The following is a 17,201-nucleotide window of genomic DNA, read 5'->3' as shown; positions in this document are numbered from 1 at the left end:
TTTGTGGTAGACTGCATGAATGATCAGTGCAGATTTGCTCTAAGAAAATTTGCTTTTTACATTAAGAAATATTCACACAGGAGATATTACAAATACAATTTATTGAACAAAAAAAAAAGGAAAAAATATTTACAATTACTGTCTACGTGTTTGTTCTCCACAGTAACAGCACAAGGGCGACACCCCGTGGGCAGTTAACTGAATTGCATTAGATTGACAGTTTACGTTACAACCATCCACTTGAAGTTAACATACTAGCCTAACAGTTTTGCAGTTAATTCAATATTTATTAATGTTATAATGTTCACATTTGTGTTGAATCCGTTTTTGAGAGATTTCCTTTCAGAAGTGCGATCGTTTTGGATAAGGTGGTTTGTATTTCTGAGGAACTGCTCTACCTCAACTAACAGGAACTGATCACTTTCATGATATGCTGTTTGTGGCAAGACCAGATGAGGGGATAAAAGAAAATCTAAAAGAAAAGTAACTATAATTCCTTTTAGACATGTGCATAATAGTGAAACAATAAAATATTACTATCCTTAGGCAAAAGTCATACCAGCTCTGTATTGTTGGATTATCTCTTGAACCTATTGCACCATATTCCGTATTATGGTTATATGTTAAATCTGATACATTTTTCTTCATTCTAACTTTATTATCTTATTGACAGTAAGTAGGATAGGACAGAAGAGGTTTCATCAGAAAACTGAAGTGGAAAATCTAAAGTGAGATCTGCACCTAACACTGTAGGCCTGCATTAATTTATTACATTAGGACATGCGTGTAGTTTGTATTCATATGTATATGCTGTCTAAACTGATAAGAAGTATTTATTATACTTACATTCTGACCTTTGGCACAGCGTGTTAACACGGACATTTGAAGGCAGCACCAATATATTGGAGAAGGCGGGATTATGTGTCGTTACGACGAAAGAATCCAATCAGAGGCCAGCTTTTCACATAGTAACCCCAATCAGCGAATAGGGACTGGCTGGTTGCGAAGGTAGTGGTCGTGGTGGTGTACTGGAAGAAGCAAGTGTTTCCTCTGGGCTTGTTAGCTGCAAGGTTTAGTAACAACCTTTTACTCGTGTATCTGTCAGGTTAGGCGCCGAATTTATCGGCGTTTGATCCCTTTGTTATGCATTATATGGTTTCTGCATGCTAATTTTGCAATCTAGCTTGGCAGGTGAATCTAAATCTGTCTGAAAGCATATTTGAATATAATAGGGACACGAAATTACGATGCCATCCCCGATGGAGGGATCTTCCAGAGAAGGTGACCTGTTTACTGTGAAACACGAGCTGAAAAATGGTAAGTTAGCTGGGAGCCGGTAAAACTCAATGCTGTGAATTTCATTCGATATTTATGTTTTGGAGACACGTGTCGGAGCGAGAAAAATGTTAGCTGGGCTAGCTTAGGGGAGGCAACTGTCACTGTCAGTGATCGTTTGTAGTAAGCACTAACATCAACGTTACACAAGTTCAAACATGGCAGAGGAAAGCTAACATCCGACTGTCATTACTACTTATAACGTTACCGCGAACTCACACAAACTAACGTTATCTGACCATATTATTACGGCGAGCTAGCGGCTAGCGTTTGTTATAAACCGAACTCAACCAGGGAAATAACATTAGCTTAAGCTAGTTGTCAGCGTGTAACCAGGTTAAAAACAGAGCATCGATGAAGATTTCACTAAGTTAATGCCATTGTCAACGCCTTAACTTATTTTGCTGGGTTTTCCTGCTGTTGCCTGTGTGTGACTGTTTTTGCTGTCACAGCTAACTTCTCCTCAGTCAAAAAAGGCAGAGCCAGCTGCAGTGATGTCAAGTCCAACACGCTAATGTTAGCCTATAGTTTCATTCTGCATATTACACAATAGTTAAGATCACCTGTAACCTTAGCTACAGCTGTTGCTTCTAACAGTGCATGCAATGACATATTAATCTCCTGAGCAGCCTGGTTAACTTTATACTACTAAGCCTCATCCCTAAAAGGGTAATCTACTGAAGGACAGTATAGTGTGAGTTCACTAAGAATTTACAGTAAATCTAGGCAGGATTCACAAATAAACAGAGATTTTAATGTTAGTGTTCAATTCAATTCAATTCAATTTTATTTCTATTGTTCGAAAGAGGGTTTCTGTGAAGAAGTGAAGAAGACTGCTTAGTGAAGTTGTACAGTGGACAACTAGGTTATAATGATACAGGGCTCCTGTTCAGGCTCCAACATGACTATGCTGCACCCCGATTATTGCCCTGCCCTAAAAATGCAGTCTGTCTAGTTGTCACTTTTTTCCCTGTGTGTTTCATTTAACACAGTGAAACTTATGGCTACTTTGCATCCAGCTGTACCATTTTGTCTGTGGAGATGTCTTAGTCCAGAACAACCACACAGTTCTCCAAGCTCATATGTCAATATAAAAATATGTCAATATCAGTTGTCATTGCACCTCCCTGTCTTCCTGTTGGAGATCAAGGCAGAGCTGTACTAAATGTGGCTATGTTATCATAAAATAAGTAATCATGCTTGTGCTGGCAGTTGCACAATAAAAGAATATTCTTGCTTGTCCGGGGCTTGTATTAGATGTTGGGTCTTTAACAACAATTGCTCAGGAAACCAACCAAGCACAAAGTTTAACAGATCTGGGTTTTTTTTTAAAGTTTTTAATTAATTTATTTTTTTTAAAGGAAGCATAATTTCCCTCCAATAAAGCAAAGGGATTCCTAGGACTCCTCTGTTAGGCTATTAATAAACACCAAAATCAAACTGGGCCTTGGCAGGGTAAGCTTGACAAGGGTGTTATGCAACCTGAATCTCTGACCTTAAATTTGAAGGACAGCTTTGTTGTTCTGAAATGATACAGTGTGCGCTCAAATTGCCTAACAGTTGCAGCATTTTGTCTTGTGTGTAACTGGAGAAGCAGAGGAAAAGATTAAATCAGCCGCTTTAATTGCTCAGTACCCTATTTCCAGAGTGCGAGACAGAAGGAATGTGTTCACTACAATGGACATGCATGTCTAAGAGTGTGCCGTGCTCAGTCAGCTGTACTGGGAGACCATGATTTAGTGAGACACAGGGAGTCACAGACAGTGTGTGCTGAATTCAGTGAAGATCTTTAATGGAAGATAATGACCTTTTGCTGGTTAATTTAGCGAGTTTGCTTGCAGTGGAAGGGAGGATTATTTTGTAGTGCTGCATATTTAGGAGACAGGAAGAGCAAATGTGTTTTTGTAACACTTGTTTACATGGAGGAAGTTTGGTAATCATGCATGTGTTATTTGCGGTCATTTTTTTTTTTTTAACGTAATGGTGAAGTGAAATCACCATAACAATGCTACCAGTCTGCTGTTGTTGGTGTTTTGTTGTCTCTTGTTTTAATTTGATGGTTCTTCATTTGAAAGCCCAATTCTCCAGCTTTTAAACCTTTTCATTAAGTCTCAGTTAAGTCACATAGTAAAGTGCATCAGAATTCAAACTTGACCCCAATCTACAAAACAAGTGTACCAAAAAATGTCTACTGGTAGACATGCAGTGTTGATAACTCAACAGTAGTTAAAAACAAATTAAGATTTGTTTTGTTGATTAATAATAGATAAGAGGAGAATTTTTTACTCATAGTCCTTTATTTCATCCCCAATAGAGCACACGAGCATGGTAGTTAACAAACCATCTTTAATCCTTATTATTTAAGACTGGAAACAGATATATTATAGAGCTGTGGGGTAAAGATCGGACCAGAAATTAAACCCTTCAGTTTTCTATTACAATGTGTATCCACAGTTTGTGCTTCTTTGAACCTTAGGTATCTTGACTTTACTATCTAATCTTTAGCCATTAATAGTTATTTCCAGGTACTGAAAAATGCCAGGTGGGAGCTTCATAGTGCAACTGCATACAGTCAGGCTGTGAGTATAAACAAGGATGCACTATGGGAAGCACTGAGACATTTGCTTAACATTGGTATTAGCCTATATTAGCCTTATTAACTGGTACTGGGATATTGCTAAACAAAATCGCATTTGCAAATATCAGTGGCCAATATTTATGTGTTATATCCGTTTTGCACTGGCCTGCCTGTTTCCCTAGAGCAAAAGGGGGAATAAAAAACAACAAAAACCAAATGAAAAATGAAAAATAGTCATATCCAGAATTTCAGAGCATCCCTAAATATAAAGTTTTTCTTGTAGTAAGCATTAAGTGATCTTTCAGTGCTAATAAACTTTACCCTATGTGATTTAATTGCTTTGGAGAAATCTTAAAAATATAATTTCACTGACAATTACTTTTCATGCCAAAAATACAGTATGAATATATTTTCAAGTGTCTGTGTATATTGACAATCAAGCCATCTTTATTATTTCAAGTATTCACTACAAATATATTAATATTGTTATTTTTACTTTGACTTCAGCCAACCTGACGGGCCATGTAGAGAGGGTGGGGATAGAAAACTTTGAGCTATTAAAGGTGCTGGGTACCGGAGGTAAGTGCAGTGTTACTTTCCCTTAATGTAAACTTGAACATTCAGAAATTTGTTTGCACGCCATTCTGTCATCCAACAAAAGAGTGTTTTTGGAATGCTAAGCGTGTCGAACGAGTCTTTTCTGTTTACCCACCTTCATTGAACTTTGCCCTGTCTGTGATTATTTTCCTGCCAGCATATGGAAAGGTGTTCCTCGTGAGAAAAGTCAGTGGCCATGATGCAGGAAAGCTTTATGCCATGAAGGTTTTGAAGAAGGCCACTATTGTACAGAAGGCCAAGACTGCAGAACACACGCGGACCGAGCGGCAGGTGTTGGAGCACATTCGCCAGTCTCCATTCCTTGTCACACTTCACTATGCCTTCCAAACAGAAACCAAGCTGCACCTCATTCTTGGTGAGGATATTTGATAATAATTTTTTAAATTTTAAGATAAATTCAGATTTTAAATTGTTATATCAAAGATTTAAGGCCTATGGCAACTGTCTGAACCCAGTGGAAAACCCCCACATTTTTAACAGCTAAATATATTAATGTACGCAGAGAATAAAAATTGTCTTTCCTTGTAGGGACATTAACTAACTTACATAACAAACATGATGTTTTCCTTTATAGATTATGTAAATGGTGGGGAGCTCTTCACGCACTTAGTGCAAAGGGTGCGGTTTAAGGAGCAAGAAGTAGCCCTGTATAGTGGAGAGATTGTCTTGGCACTAGAACATCTACACGAGGTGACCTTCAGATTTAGCTCAACAGTAAACAGTAGCGCTTCTTCCGTCCTTGATGATTAACCTGTGTTTCATTTTCTTGTTCCAGCTTGGGATTGTCTATCGGGACCTTAAACTTGAGAATATTCTACTAGATTCAAACGGTCACATAGTTCTCACAGATTTCGGCCTTAGTAAAGAATTTGATCAGGTACAGTTTGCCTTTATGTGTTTAAACCTCTCAAACCTTTTCTATTCTCAAAATACGTTTTAGCTAATAAAACCCCAAAAAGGACATTTTGCTTTTTCTTTAATGCCCTCAAAAACCCAACTGTGAAGCCAGATTTTTACTTTAAATAGTGTGGGTTTGGGTATTTCACATTAGAGATATTTTTTCATCAGTATAGAGATATAACCACTTCTCACTTCCTCATTACAAATGCAGAGAAATATTAGGATGCAGCGTCTGTTAGGATAGAGTATTTTATCTCTATTCTGTGTCATATTTGTCTTACGAAATGTTTGGTTTTGTTTTTAAAAAATAGGCTGAAAGAGCTTTCTCTGTCTGTGGCACCATTGAATATATGGCTCCAGAAATTGTGGAAGGAGGAGAGTCTGGACATGACAAGGTAAATTCTAGTTTCATGTCATTGCCTGTTTGATCAAATCATGTTGCACACTCTCCAGTGAGAAGTCACGGTTAGGTGCTTTCATGCATTCCAGGCGGTGGACTGGTGGAGCCTCGGCGTGCTGATGTATGAGCTTTTGACTGGTGGGTCGCCCTTCACTGTTGATGGAGATGAGAACTCGCACACGGACATTGCCAAGTATGAATTCTCCTTGATCATCAGCCTCAGCTTGCAGCTATATTTCAGTTATAATCAGTCTATAATGCTGCTGTATATCTCTCGCACATCACAGGAGGATTGCCAAAAAAGATCCCCCTTTCCCTAAAGACATGGGACCACTGGCCAAAGACCTAATCCAGCGACTCCTCATTAAAGATCCAAAGAAGAGATTAGGGTCGGGGCCTAATGGAGCGGAGAATGTAAAGAAACACCCATTTTACCAGGTGGATTTCATTGCCTGTCTTGTAATGGTCACGATATTTAATATAACTAATGGACTGAGATGTCATTGTTTTGTACTGAGTATTTCTACATGGTTTTCACATTAGAAAATTAACTGGGAGGACTTGGCAGCCAAAAAGGTGCCTGCGCCACTCAAGCCAGTGATTCGGGATGAGCTGGACGTCAGCAACTTTGCAGACGAGTTCACAGAGATGGACCCCACCTACTCTCCCGCAGCTCTGCCTCAGAACTGTGACCGCATCTTCCAGGTGGGAGGGAAGGAAGACATCTTAGACAAGCAGACTGTGTTTTGTTGTGACTCATGCTGCTGCTGTTTGCAGACAGGAATATTTCTTTGTGCTCCTTGGAGGTCATCGCACAGGACACCGTTTATCGGCATTTGTTTAGAGCCCGTGTTTGTCTGGGCTTTGGTAGCAGGCAGTGTGAAATGTTGACACGGATGAAAAATCACATTATACATTATCCGCTTTTTGTCTGTGACTATATTTGACATACTTCACAGCAATTGAAGTAATCAAGTGAAGTTTTGAATATCCTCAAAAGGTTGCTGTAAGTCAACATGAGTCTGTCTGTGTGCATTGGTATTCAAATTGACTAAAGGGTCTTTTATTGAAGTAATTGCTGCCATATGCAGCTCTTATTGAAGTAACAGATGTGAATGACTATTTTTGATGTAGCTTTGAACCATAATATGGCCCACAACTCCATGCCAGCTGATGGCTGTCTGATGTATTGCATGAAATTTCAACTCTGATTGCCTTCTGGATCCTTGAGCATGCTAGATCAATAGATCCATTAACGGGCTTCTCTCATGGAATAAAAGGTTACACTTTGAGAGCATCACCACGTCTGTCTCGGTTACGCCTTCAGTCTTTGATTGCCAACTTCATCTTGGCTTTTTTCACTCTCAGCTGCCATTCATGTAGTCTGAAATTTTGTGGTCTTTATAATTTGCAAGCCTAGCAATCTCTGCGATAACGACAGCAATCCCAGTTTTAAACCGTGCACTTGCTCCCCCGCCGTGTCGCACAAAACAAAATTAAAATTGCATTAAGAGCGCCAAGATGTAATTTCACAGCAGAGCAATCAAATATTCAAGCCCGGCAATTTAGGGCATCTCATTCATTCAACACCCATCCTTCCGTCCATCCATTGCTGTCACTACATATCACACAGCTGTGTGTGTGCCGGTGTAAAAGAGAGAGGGAGAGATTAATGCCAGCTCAAAGCTCTGTGCTCCCCACAGCTGGAATTAAGCAGGCAGCGCTCCACAATGACAGGCCTAACAATAGGAACAGCTGGACAGCCACTGTCAGTCACACATGAAGAGAATTGGGCTTATTGTTGAGCTGACAGGCTGGTTTTGATAGATTTAAAGAAAACTACGCAATTTTGTTTTATTTTAAGGGACTCTATTTTTCTGTGGCAGTGGAGGAAGTTTCCTTTTCTCCTGCCCTAGTCCATCTCTCGCTTTATGTCTTAGTAAAATGTAAACACCTAGGGCTCTTGTGTTTTTATTTGCAGGGTTACTCTTTTATGGCCCCCTCCATCCTGTTCAAAAGGAATGTGGTGATGGATGACCCTGTCCAGCTGTGTGGGGGTTCTGAAAAGCCAGGCTCAGCTGCGGTGGCCCGCAGCGCCATGATGAAGGTAAAATGAATGGACTTGGTTCTCCGAGCACAAACACACTTAAGCTAATGGATGCTGTCACAGACAGATGAGAACTTTTCCTTCCTTTCCTTTCCATTCCACTTGAACTTTATTTTTCTTCTGTGCTAGTTTTACTGCACTCACGTTCCGTTTCAGGCTTAATCCTGTTTATTTAATAGCGTTTGTTCGTGAATACACTTGCGTGTCTTTGCAGCATAATGCTTTTTGAAAAGGTAGCAGTGCTTTTTGTGCGCTCAGTTAGCTTAAAGCTTTCTCAACAACATCCTGGGAAACTGAGCTGTTTTGCAAACCTTAGCATTTTCTATTTATTATGAGATTAGTCATAATGCTGAAAGGTATTGTAATTATTTATCTTAGTCCTTTTCAGTTTGCTGCTTCAATAATCCAAGAAAACGGAGGGAAAAACAAGAAATTGGGCTTTTAAATTGTATCTAAACAATGAAGGAAATTAGTGGTTTAACTACAGTAGCTGGCTTTTCTTTTCTAAAGTTTCCACTGGGTGCACATTATAGGTTTTAAACCAGATTCTGGTTAGCAAACAGGAAGCTTATTAACGGTATTTCTGTCTTATCATGTGACGATCTTAACTCTTTTAGTTCAGATCTAAAGTCGAGACTTTCAGTGCTATTTTTTTTAAAGTCCTCGTCACATTTGTATTTCTTCTTTTCGATTTTGCATGTGAAGTGTACAGGGTTGGTGTGGTGATATACTTAAAAACAACCCTTTGTGTAGCATAAAACTAGAATGAGAGAAGAATTATTATGAACATTATTATGGGTGAGAAGAGGGATAGCTTTGGGGATTCTAGCTGTAATTGAATCAGGATTTTTAATATAAATTCTGCATACAACCTCCAGAAAAGACTTGACTAAAAGAAAGGGAATAGAAAGAATGAAGAATGTCAAGTGTACCAAGTATTCTCTGTAGAAAACTGAAAGCAACTAAGGCCCTGAGATAATACTCAGATAATTGGCAAATTAATTTGGTCATAAGTAATGTAGGAACTTGCAAAATCTCTACTTTAATTCTACAAACAAACATCCTATATCAGGCTATAATATTTAATGTGAATTTTATTTGCGTGATAATAAAATATACACATAATTCTTACTTTTTGTGATTATTTTTATGCGTATTTGCAGGACTCGCCTTTCTATATGAGTTATGAAATGGACCTGAAGGAAAGTGCTCTGGGGGAGGGTAGCTTCTCGATCTGCAGACGGTGCACACACAAGAAGACTGGGCAGAAATATGCAGTCAAGATTGTCAGCAAGAGGTACGAGTTCACTGGGTGCACACATGTGTTTGTCAACTCAGATGCTTTTGGCTCTGTCTTTTGTTTATAGATTTACTGGATCAGTTGGACCGCCACCCTCCTCCATCCCCTGCTCAGCCAAGTCTGAAGCCAGTCTGAGAAGACTAATAAATGTTAAACTAACAAAGGCCAAATAATGTCATAATTCGACCTGATTACATATTTTCCTGATTTTTTTTTTTCCCTATGAAAAATCCAGGTTATATAAGTAGATCACTTGGTTGTTTTTACTGCCACGTCCTGTAAAATCCCATGTATGCTTATAATACACTCCTCCACAGTTTGGCACCCAGTATTATAGTTCTGATTATAGTTGACATTAGGACTGATGCAAGGCAAACCCATGTCCAGTATTTTCTAGCTCTTCGTTGGTTAGAGCAAAACTGCCCTAAAGTATTTTGGAAATTCCCCTAAAGTAAACAAAATAAATAAAAGAAACCTAATTCCTAAAACCTAATATTTTCCAGTGTGTTCTGAGTTATAAAAGGATTTTTTTTTTTTTTTATACTGTATTGAGCATGTTATAAGAAAACGTTAACGTGGTACAACTAATAGTGTTGTAATGTGTGTAAATGTTTTGTCTTCTTTAAAAAAAAAGAAAATCTTAGCATATTGTGCTCCTAAACACGTAATGCAAAAGTAGGAAAATGTTCCACTTGTCCTGTGTGTGTATATGTGACTGGCTTTGCTGTAGGATGGAGGCCCAGACTCAGCGGGAAATAGCAGCCCTGAAGCTCTGCGACGGTCACCCCAACATTGTCAAGTTACATGAAATTTACCACGATCAGGTAAAGATAATCGCGTCCGTTACATTTGCCTCCATAAATTCTGTTTTCCATGGGGACTGCAGCCTTATTAAGTCGAGGAAATGGAACAAGGCAGATTAATGGGGATGCTGGTAGCCCTCTGGGTGTTTCTTTATCTCTTTGCATATTGTTTCATGAACATCTCACACTGTGCTCAATATTTCGCCTCTGATTTATTTCTAAACTGCAGCTGCACAAACATCCATTTTTCGCCACTGAATAGTAACAACCTAGATTCACTTGTTTTGCTAATCGAGCCGCACACTTAACCCAAACTAAGCGCGCATATGTTCTAAATGTAGCTTACCCCCGGTATATGGAAGGTGTGACCGTGTGTGTGACTGTGTACAGCTTCATTAGCCTCGGTCCTTCATGCCCAGGAGCACCACTTTAGTCCTGATGAGCTCAGTGGGGTTATTACTGTACCTCACAGGTCTGTGACCCAGATCAAAGCAGCGCTGCCTCACCCGCCTCAGCTGAGTCCTGTCTTTGTTCCCTAGATCCTGCACTAATGAGAAGCTCAACCCCGCTGCTCTGGCACATCATTCTCCTGCCACTTTGTCTGGCCCCTTTCATTTTTACTTAATACCAATGTGGTTTAATGTCACCATCATGAGATCAAGGATGGTTTTTTGTGTGTGTTTGTTTCTGTTTGTTACGCAATAGAAAAATTACAGTTTAATGTTTCACCCATCACTTTTCAGTTGTTTTCAATGTGGTGTTCAAGCTTTGAAAGCAACATTGATGATATTTTAGGAAAGACAAACTTTCCAATATTTATTTAATTGCCAAACATTTAAGAGTGTTTGTGCATGCCGAGCTAATTCAAGGGTTGTTAAAGAATATAGGTTAAGAGTGGGTGTAACAGATGTAACCTTATCCTGTATGTGTTTGCTGTAGCTTCACACATACCTGGTTCTGGAGCTGCTTGGTGGAGGGGAGTTGCTGGATAGAATCCGCCGGAAACAACATTTCAGCGAAACGGAAGCCAGCCGGATCATGCGCAAACTGGTGTCTGCTGTCAGTCACATGCATGATGTAGGAGTTGTGCACAGGGATCTTAAACCGGAGGTATTGGAGAGCTTCTCAGCTGAGCTATTGCCAGAGATTTCTTTCTGTCCAAGCACAGTTTGTGTCTTTGTGATGAATGCAGGCTGGCTGGATCGTACGTTTCTGAAAAAGAATTACTGTGTTTTTCTGAACTTTGTATGATCTGTCCTTCTCTCGTTCTCACTCTGCTATTTTTTTACAAAACAAGAGTAAAATTGTTTGACCCCAACGTGGGTCACAAGTACCTGGTCAGTCATGATGTACAATTTACTACTTGAGTGAACCAGTTCTGCTGAGCTGAGAAAAATGATTGCTGTGCGTGTCTCAAATTGCTTTGTAGAACCTGCTCTTCACAGATGAGAGTGAGAACTCTGAGATAAAAATCATAGACTTTGGCTTCGCTCGACTGAAACCACCAGACAATCAGCTCCTAAAGACTCCCTGCTTCACCCTACAGTATGCTGCACCAGAGATACTCAAATATGATGGCTATGATGAGTCCTGTGACCTGTGGAGTCTAGGGGTCATCCTGGTGAGTGGAGCAGCCACGCTCAGGTTAAATCAAAGCACTATTAATTTGACCGAGGATCATTGATTGTTCAGCAATTGGGGAGAGAACAACGAGCAAACCGTTATCTGAGTTTTTGAATGGTGAACAAGCTGTTTATGCTAACGTTACCATTTACACTATATGAATCATAGATTGTAGTGCATTTATTGATGTTCATGTGGTGAGCCTAGGACTGTTGCATTGTTGGTAGGGTTGAGTTGGCTGGAAATGGAAGGGTATTGGATCTTTAACTTACTTTAAATCCTGACTTAAGGCTTTAATTTGAATTCCATTAACCTGTTCTATTATTAATATTTTTAGGTACAATTGTTGATTACAGTTATAGCTGATCTTTTTTATGGTTATATAATTAATAGATTAGTAGGCCTTCTTTTTTTTTTTTTTTTTATATCCATCCATCCATCCATCCATCTTCATCCGCTTTGTCCGGGGCCGGGTCGCGGGGGCAGCAGCCTAAGCAAAGAGGCCCAGACCTCCCTCTCCCCAGCCACCTCCTCCAGCTTGTCCGGGGGAATACCAAGGCGTTCCCAGGCCAGCCGAGAGATATAATCTCTCCAGCGTGTCCTGGGTCTGCCCCGGGGCCTCCTCCCGGTGGGACATGCCTGGAACACCTCACCCAGGAGGCGCCCAGGGGGCATCCTTGTCAGATGCCCGAACCACCTCAGCTGGCTCCTTTCGATGTGGAGCAGCAGCTGCTCTACTCTGAGCCCCTCCCGGATGGCCGAACTTCTCACCCTATCTCTAAGGGAGAGGCCAGCCACCCTTCGGAGGAAGCTCATTTCTGCCGCTTGTATCCGCGATCTCATTCTTTCGGTCACTACCCACAGCTCGTGGCCATAGGTGAGGGTAGGGACGTAGATCGACCGGTAAATTGAGAGCTTCGCTTTTACACTCAGCTCCCTCTTCACCACGACGGACCGGTGCAGCGTCCGCATTACTGCAGCTGCAGCCCCAATCCGTCTGTCGATCTCCGGCTCCCTTCTCCCATCACTCGCGAACAAGACCCCGAGATACTTGAACTCCTCCACTTGTGGCAGGAACTCATCCCCGACCCGGAGTGGGCACTCCACCCTTTTCCGGCTGAGAACCATGGCCTCAGATTTGGAGGTGCTGATCCTCATTCCCGCTGCTTCACACTCGGCTGCGAACCGTTCCAGTGCGAGCTGGAGGCCTTCACCCGATGAAGCCAACAGAACCACATCATCTGCAAAAATCAGAGATGAGATTCTGAGGCCACCAAAGCGAAAGCCCTCCGCCACTTGGCTGTGCCTAGAAATCCTGTCCATAAAAATTATGAACAGAACCGGAGACAAAGGGCAGCCCTGGCGAAGCCCATCACCCACCGGGAACGAGTCCGACTTATTGCCGGCAATGCGAACCAAGCTCTTGCAACGGTTGTATAGGGATCGAATGGCCCGTAGCAATGGGCCAGACACCCCATATTCCCGCAACACCTCCCACAGGACACCCCGAGGGACACGGTCGAATGCCTTCTCCAAGTCCACAAAACACATGTAGACTGGTTGGGCAAACTCCCATGCACCCTCAAGTATCCTGGAGAGGATAAAGAGCTGGTCCAGTGTTCCGCGACCAGGACGAAAACCGCATTGTTCCTCCTGTATCCGAGGTTCGACTAACGGACGAACTCTCCTTTCCAGCACCCTGGCATAGACTTTCCCAGGGAGGCTGAGGAGTGTGATCCCCCTGTAGTTGGAACACACCCTCCGGTCCCCCTTCTTAAAGATGGGAACCACCACCCCGGTCTGCCAGTCCACAGGTACTGCCCCTGATCTCCACGCAACATTGCAGAGGCGTGTCAACCAGAACAGCCCTACAACGTCCAGAGCCTTCAGGAACTCGGGGCGGACCTCATCAACACCAGGGGCTCTGCCACCAAGGAGTTGTTTAACTGCCTCAGTGACCTCGCACCCGGAAATTGGCGGGTCATTCCCCTCATCCCCAGACTCTGCTTCCTCCTCGGAAGACGTGTCAGTGGGATTAAGGAGGTCCTCGAAGTATTCCTTCCACCGCCTGACAATTTTCTCAGTCGACGTCAGCAGCGCTCCGCCAGCACTATACACAGTGCAGGTAGAGCACCGCTTTCCCCTCCTGAGACGTCTGACGGTTTGCCAGAATCTCTTCGAGGCAGTCCGAAAGTCTTTTTCCATGGCCTCTCCAAACTCCTCCCACACCCGAGTTTTTGCTTCAGCCACTGCCCGAGCCGCATTCCGCTTGGCCTGTCGATACCTGTCGGCTGCCTCCGGAGTCCCACAGGCTAACCAAGCCCGATAGAACTCCTTCTTCAGCCTGGTGGCTCCCTTCACCTCTGGTGTCCACCATTTGGTTCGGGGATTACCACCACGGCAGGCACCCACCACCTTGCGGCCGCAGCTCAATGCAGCAGCTTCGGCAATGGAGACTCTGAACATGGTCCATTCGGACTCAATGTCCCCAGTCTCCCTCGGAATGCTGTCGAAGCTCTGCCAGAGGTGTGCGTTGAAGATCTCGCGGACTGGGGCCTCTGCTAGACGTTCCCTCATGCAGCTCCACTTAAGAAGATCCATACCAAACCTGTCATCCTTAGTAGTATCTGTTATCCAAAGAATGGTTGGCTGTTCATAGGTGTGGTGCTTTTTCGTAAAAAAAAGGCAGAATATAAATTCCAGGGTATATTAGTGCGTTAAGTTATTTTGCTTGTTGAAATGCAATATTCTTGGTAAGTAAAATTTCATGTAGCTCAAAGACATTATGAAAGTATTGCTCTGTACATGAAAGGTAGATTTTTGATGAAACTCATGGCTCTCACAGGTTGTAATAGAACTAAATAACTGATCATTGATTAGCCCTATTCAGGAGCATCCTTCTTTGTGACTTAACGCCATCACTTTCCACAATGCTCCAGGAAAGTGACCTGATTATATAAATGTATAATTTACACAAATCTTTTCAGAACCCAGATTCCCACTTTAAAGCTTGTCTAAAAATGCTTTTGACTGAAGTGTTTCTATAACCAAATAAATGTTTAATCAGAAGCTTCATATACTCTTGATTTGCACATCTTATCCAGTTTGAGGATTAAACATTTGACACAGGCCACTCTGATTAAGCAATCAGCTGTTATTTTAACTGATTTTGGTAGTAGTTTAGGCTAATCTGTGTTGGATGATATTCATCTCCTCTTGTTCAGCGGTACAAACTTCAGCATCCTGTGGTGAGCTGACACAGTTTACGCTCACCACAAAAAGAAGCAAAACCTGCCCCACTCTTAGACCTGGTAAAGGCTATGCGGATATGTCATCCTCATTCAACTTTTTTTTTTTTTGCATGGAAGAGAAGAATTAAAAGGAGAGGTAGACAGGATAAGGAAAGGACACATAGTTGAGAGAAAGATTTCTGTAGTTGGCCAGTCATCCGTACAGAGCCATGGCTCTATGTTTAAGTGCTGCTTCCCACCGTCGCCCCCTGGGGGGATATGGGTGTACTGTGCCTCTTGGAGGTTTGATGAAATGGCTACTGACATGCTTTGTGCACAATGCCCTGGAAGCCAACTGAGTTGAGATATAGAGGGAGAGAGAGATCACAGCACAACAGAGCCTTTGCTGCCAAAAGGGTTGTTCCCAACTACTGTCATTTTAATAAGAAATATGAGGGCAGATGCATTCAGGCCAAGGTGAGAGAATCCTGTTCTTTCAGCTGAGCACAAACCGCTCTTCTCTTGAGTGCTAGTTCAGCCATGGTCAACAACTTGCAGCATAACAATGGAAAAATGTGGACAGTCGTGATCGGTCAAGGGCGCTTTTAAAACATGTTATTTTAACAGTAAATGTGTTTAAACACTTACGTCTAGTTACTTAACCAGCTTATTGAAGGTAGTGTGGCACTGACAAAAATGAGCACATAGTGTTTTTTCGTCCGCAGCTGTTGTATAAAGTGTATAAATTAGATTTTCACTAGAGATACCTGATTTCTGAGGACAAAGGCATTAGAGATTTAAATGGAGAAAAAAGATAGTTGGGATGTTTTAGAAGATGTAAATTAAAAAAAAAAATGCAATGCAGTTATTCACCATCAAAAGCACATATAAAGATAAAAGAAAAATGTCAAACCGCTTAAAATATCTGTTCATTTCAAATTTAATGACAGCATGTTTAAAAGGCCAGTTAGGATCCTTGAATGTTTTACTACAGAGCCACACTGATCTGTGCAGAATGGGGTTTGATGTTGTGTTGCTAGAATAGCCAAGATCTTCCCCGAAAAAGAGGTTTTCCTGATGAGAGCATTTGTCGCTACCAAACCTGTGTTGAATTCTCCCAATTCTTTGAATCTTTGGGCTGAAGGAAGGACAATACTCGGTGTATAAATGCTCAATCAACAATCATTTATTTCCATACAATTCAACAATAAGAGCATTACAACGTCCGGACGGGAGAGATGCTACCAGAGGGTCAGGCACATGTCTCAAAATGGTGACGGGTTGCTCAGCTTTTTATAGTCTCTAGTGGCCCCCAGCTAGTCGTAAAAGCCAAAACATCACATTTTTTCTCTGTTACAGCGCCTAAGTTATGACCTCGGCAGTTGTTTCTCTGCTTTCTGTAAGGTGGGGGTGTGGAATGTGGTCTATCTATCTCCCCTGTCTTTAGACACAGAGTCTCCTGCTTACAACCTTCTCTTCATGATTCAACAATTAAGCATGTCAAGAAAACAGTGTAACACATTCCCAGCAGATCAAGGATACAGAGTGATGCACATTTATCTAATGAACTAATATGTGAATATGTTCTGTTAACTCAAAAGTATAATGAGAACTAAACTACATACAGCTCACACACTCTATATTAAAGGGTATAATGTGATCTACAGCAGTATTCTAATTCAACTACTCTGATTACATATATAAGGTAACATATAATAACAGAATAATCTAATAATTCCCCCTTTTGATCTCTGAAAGAGATCACTTACAACATGCACTCCAGGGTCGCAAGGTCCAGGTTTTCTTGATCCTGAGGCCCTCTGTCCCCCTTTAACGGGTGGACCATATGTGGGATGACCTCTGTGTTCACGCAGTTCAGATGCAAGCAAAGTTAGATTTACAACCATAACAGCAGTTACAGATGACTCTCCCATCACTCCCCAATTCTCCCACAGCTTTATTCTGGTGCTCCAGTTTTCCACTCCCATTTTAATGCCCCCTTATACCTTTCAAATGTACTTAGACTAGAACCTCTGTCTAAGGAGCTTTTAACCTTTATTTTTATTGCTGCAGCTACCAGTGTCTTCCAGTTGGGTGATTCTCAGCTTCTTTCTTCAACCTCCGGGGTTAGACCACCCTTTAGTCATTGCACAGTTCTGGGGATTATTCTGCCCCGATTTCAAACAAGGATCTGTGTGTTTTGGGTTCACCGGCGTGTCCCCCTTTTTGCCAAGAGCCTCTTGAACCTCGTTGGTCTGGTGTTCCTGGTTTTCGCCAACCCCTTCATGGTTATTGCTGTGTTTGTGG

The 17,201-nt window shown here is 41.8% G+C and overlaps 1 protein-coding gene across 3 annotated transcripts in view; it reads left to right on the top strand.

Moving 5' to 3' along the window:
• The first annotated feature begins 864 nt into the window (after positions 1 to 864).
• Positions 865 to 17,201, top strand: part of rps6ka5 (ribosomal protein S6 kinase, polypeptide 5) — a 32,292-nt gene continuing 15,955 nt past the window's right edge. Inside the window, exons 1-15 of one of the 3 annotated variants that reach the window (XM_080870458.1) lie at positions 865 to 1,070; positions 1,233 to 1,317; positions 4,421 to 4,492; positions 4,668 to 4,886; positions 5,106 to 5,221; positions 5,307 to 5,408; positions 5,743 to 5,826; positions 5,921 to 6,024; positions 6,119 to 6,269; positions 6,375 to 6,536; positions 7,813 to 7,938; positions 9,102 to 9,235; positions 9,969 to 10,062; positions 10,981 to 11,151; positions 11,471 to 11,662. In XM_080870458.1, coding sequence (XP_080726584.1) covers positions 1,248 to 1,317; positions 4,421 to 4,492; positions 4,668 to 4,886; positions 5,106 to 5,221; positions 5,307 to 5,408; positions 5,743 to 5,826; positions 5,921 to 6,024; positions 6,119 to 6,269; positions 6,375 to 6,536; positions 7,813 to 7,938; positions 9,102 to 9,235; positions 9,969 to 10,062; positions 10,981 to 11,151; positions 11,471 to 11,662 — 1,797 coding nt within the window. In that variant the 5' untranslated portion in view covers positions 865 to 1,070; positions 1,233 to 1,247. Of the gene's footprint in view, positions 1,318 to 4,420; positions 4,493 to 4,667; positions 4,887 to 5,105; positions 5,222 to 5,306; positions 5,409 to 5,742; positions 5,827 to 5,920; positions 6,025 to 6,118; positions 6,270 to 6,374; positions 6,537 to 7,812; positions 7,939 to 9,101; positions 9,236 to 9,968; positions 10,063 to 10,980; positions 11,152 to 11,470; positions 11,663 to 17,201 lie in introns of all 3 variants that reach the window. The other 2 variants (XM_080870457.1, XM_080870459.1) reach the window with 2 other exon arrangements.

The sequence above is a fragment of the Rhamphochromis sp. 'chilingali' genome (genome assembly GCF_963969265.1).
Source record: "Rhamphochromis sp. 'chilingali' genome assembly, chromosome: 21".
NCBI classification, from domain to species: Eukaryota; Metazoa; Chordata; class Actinopteri; order Cichliformes; family Cichlidae; genus Rhamphochromis; species Rhamphochromis sp. 'chilingali'.
Note: the sequence above shows the minus strand (reverse complement) of the source record. Positions and strands in the feature narration are given on the sequence as shown.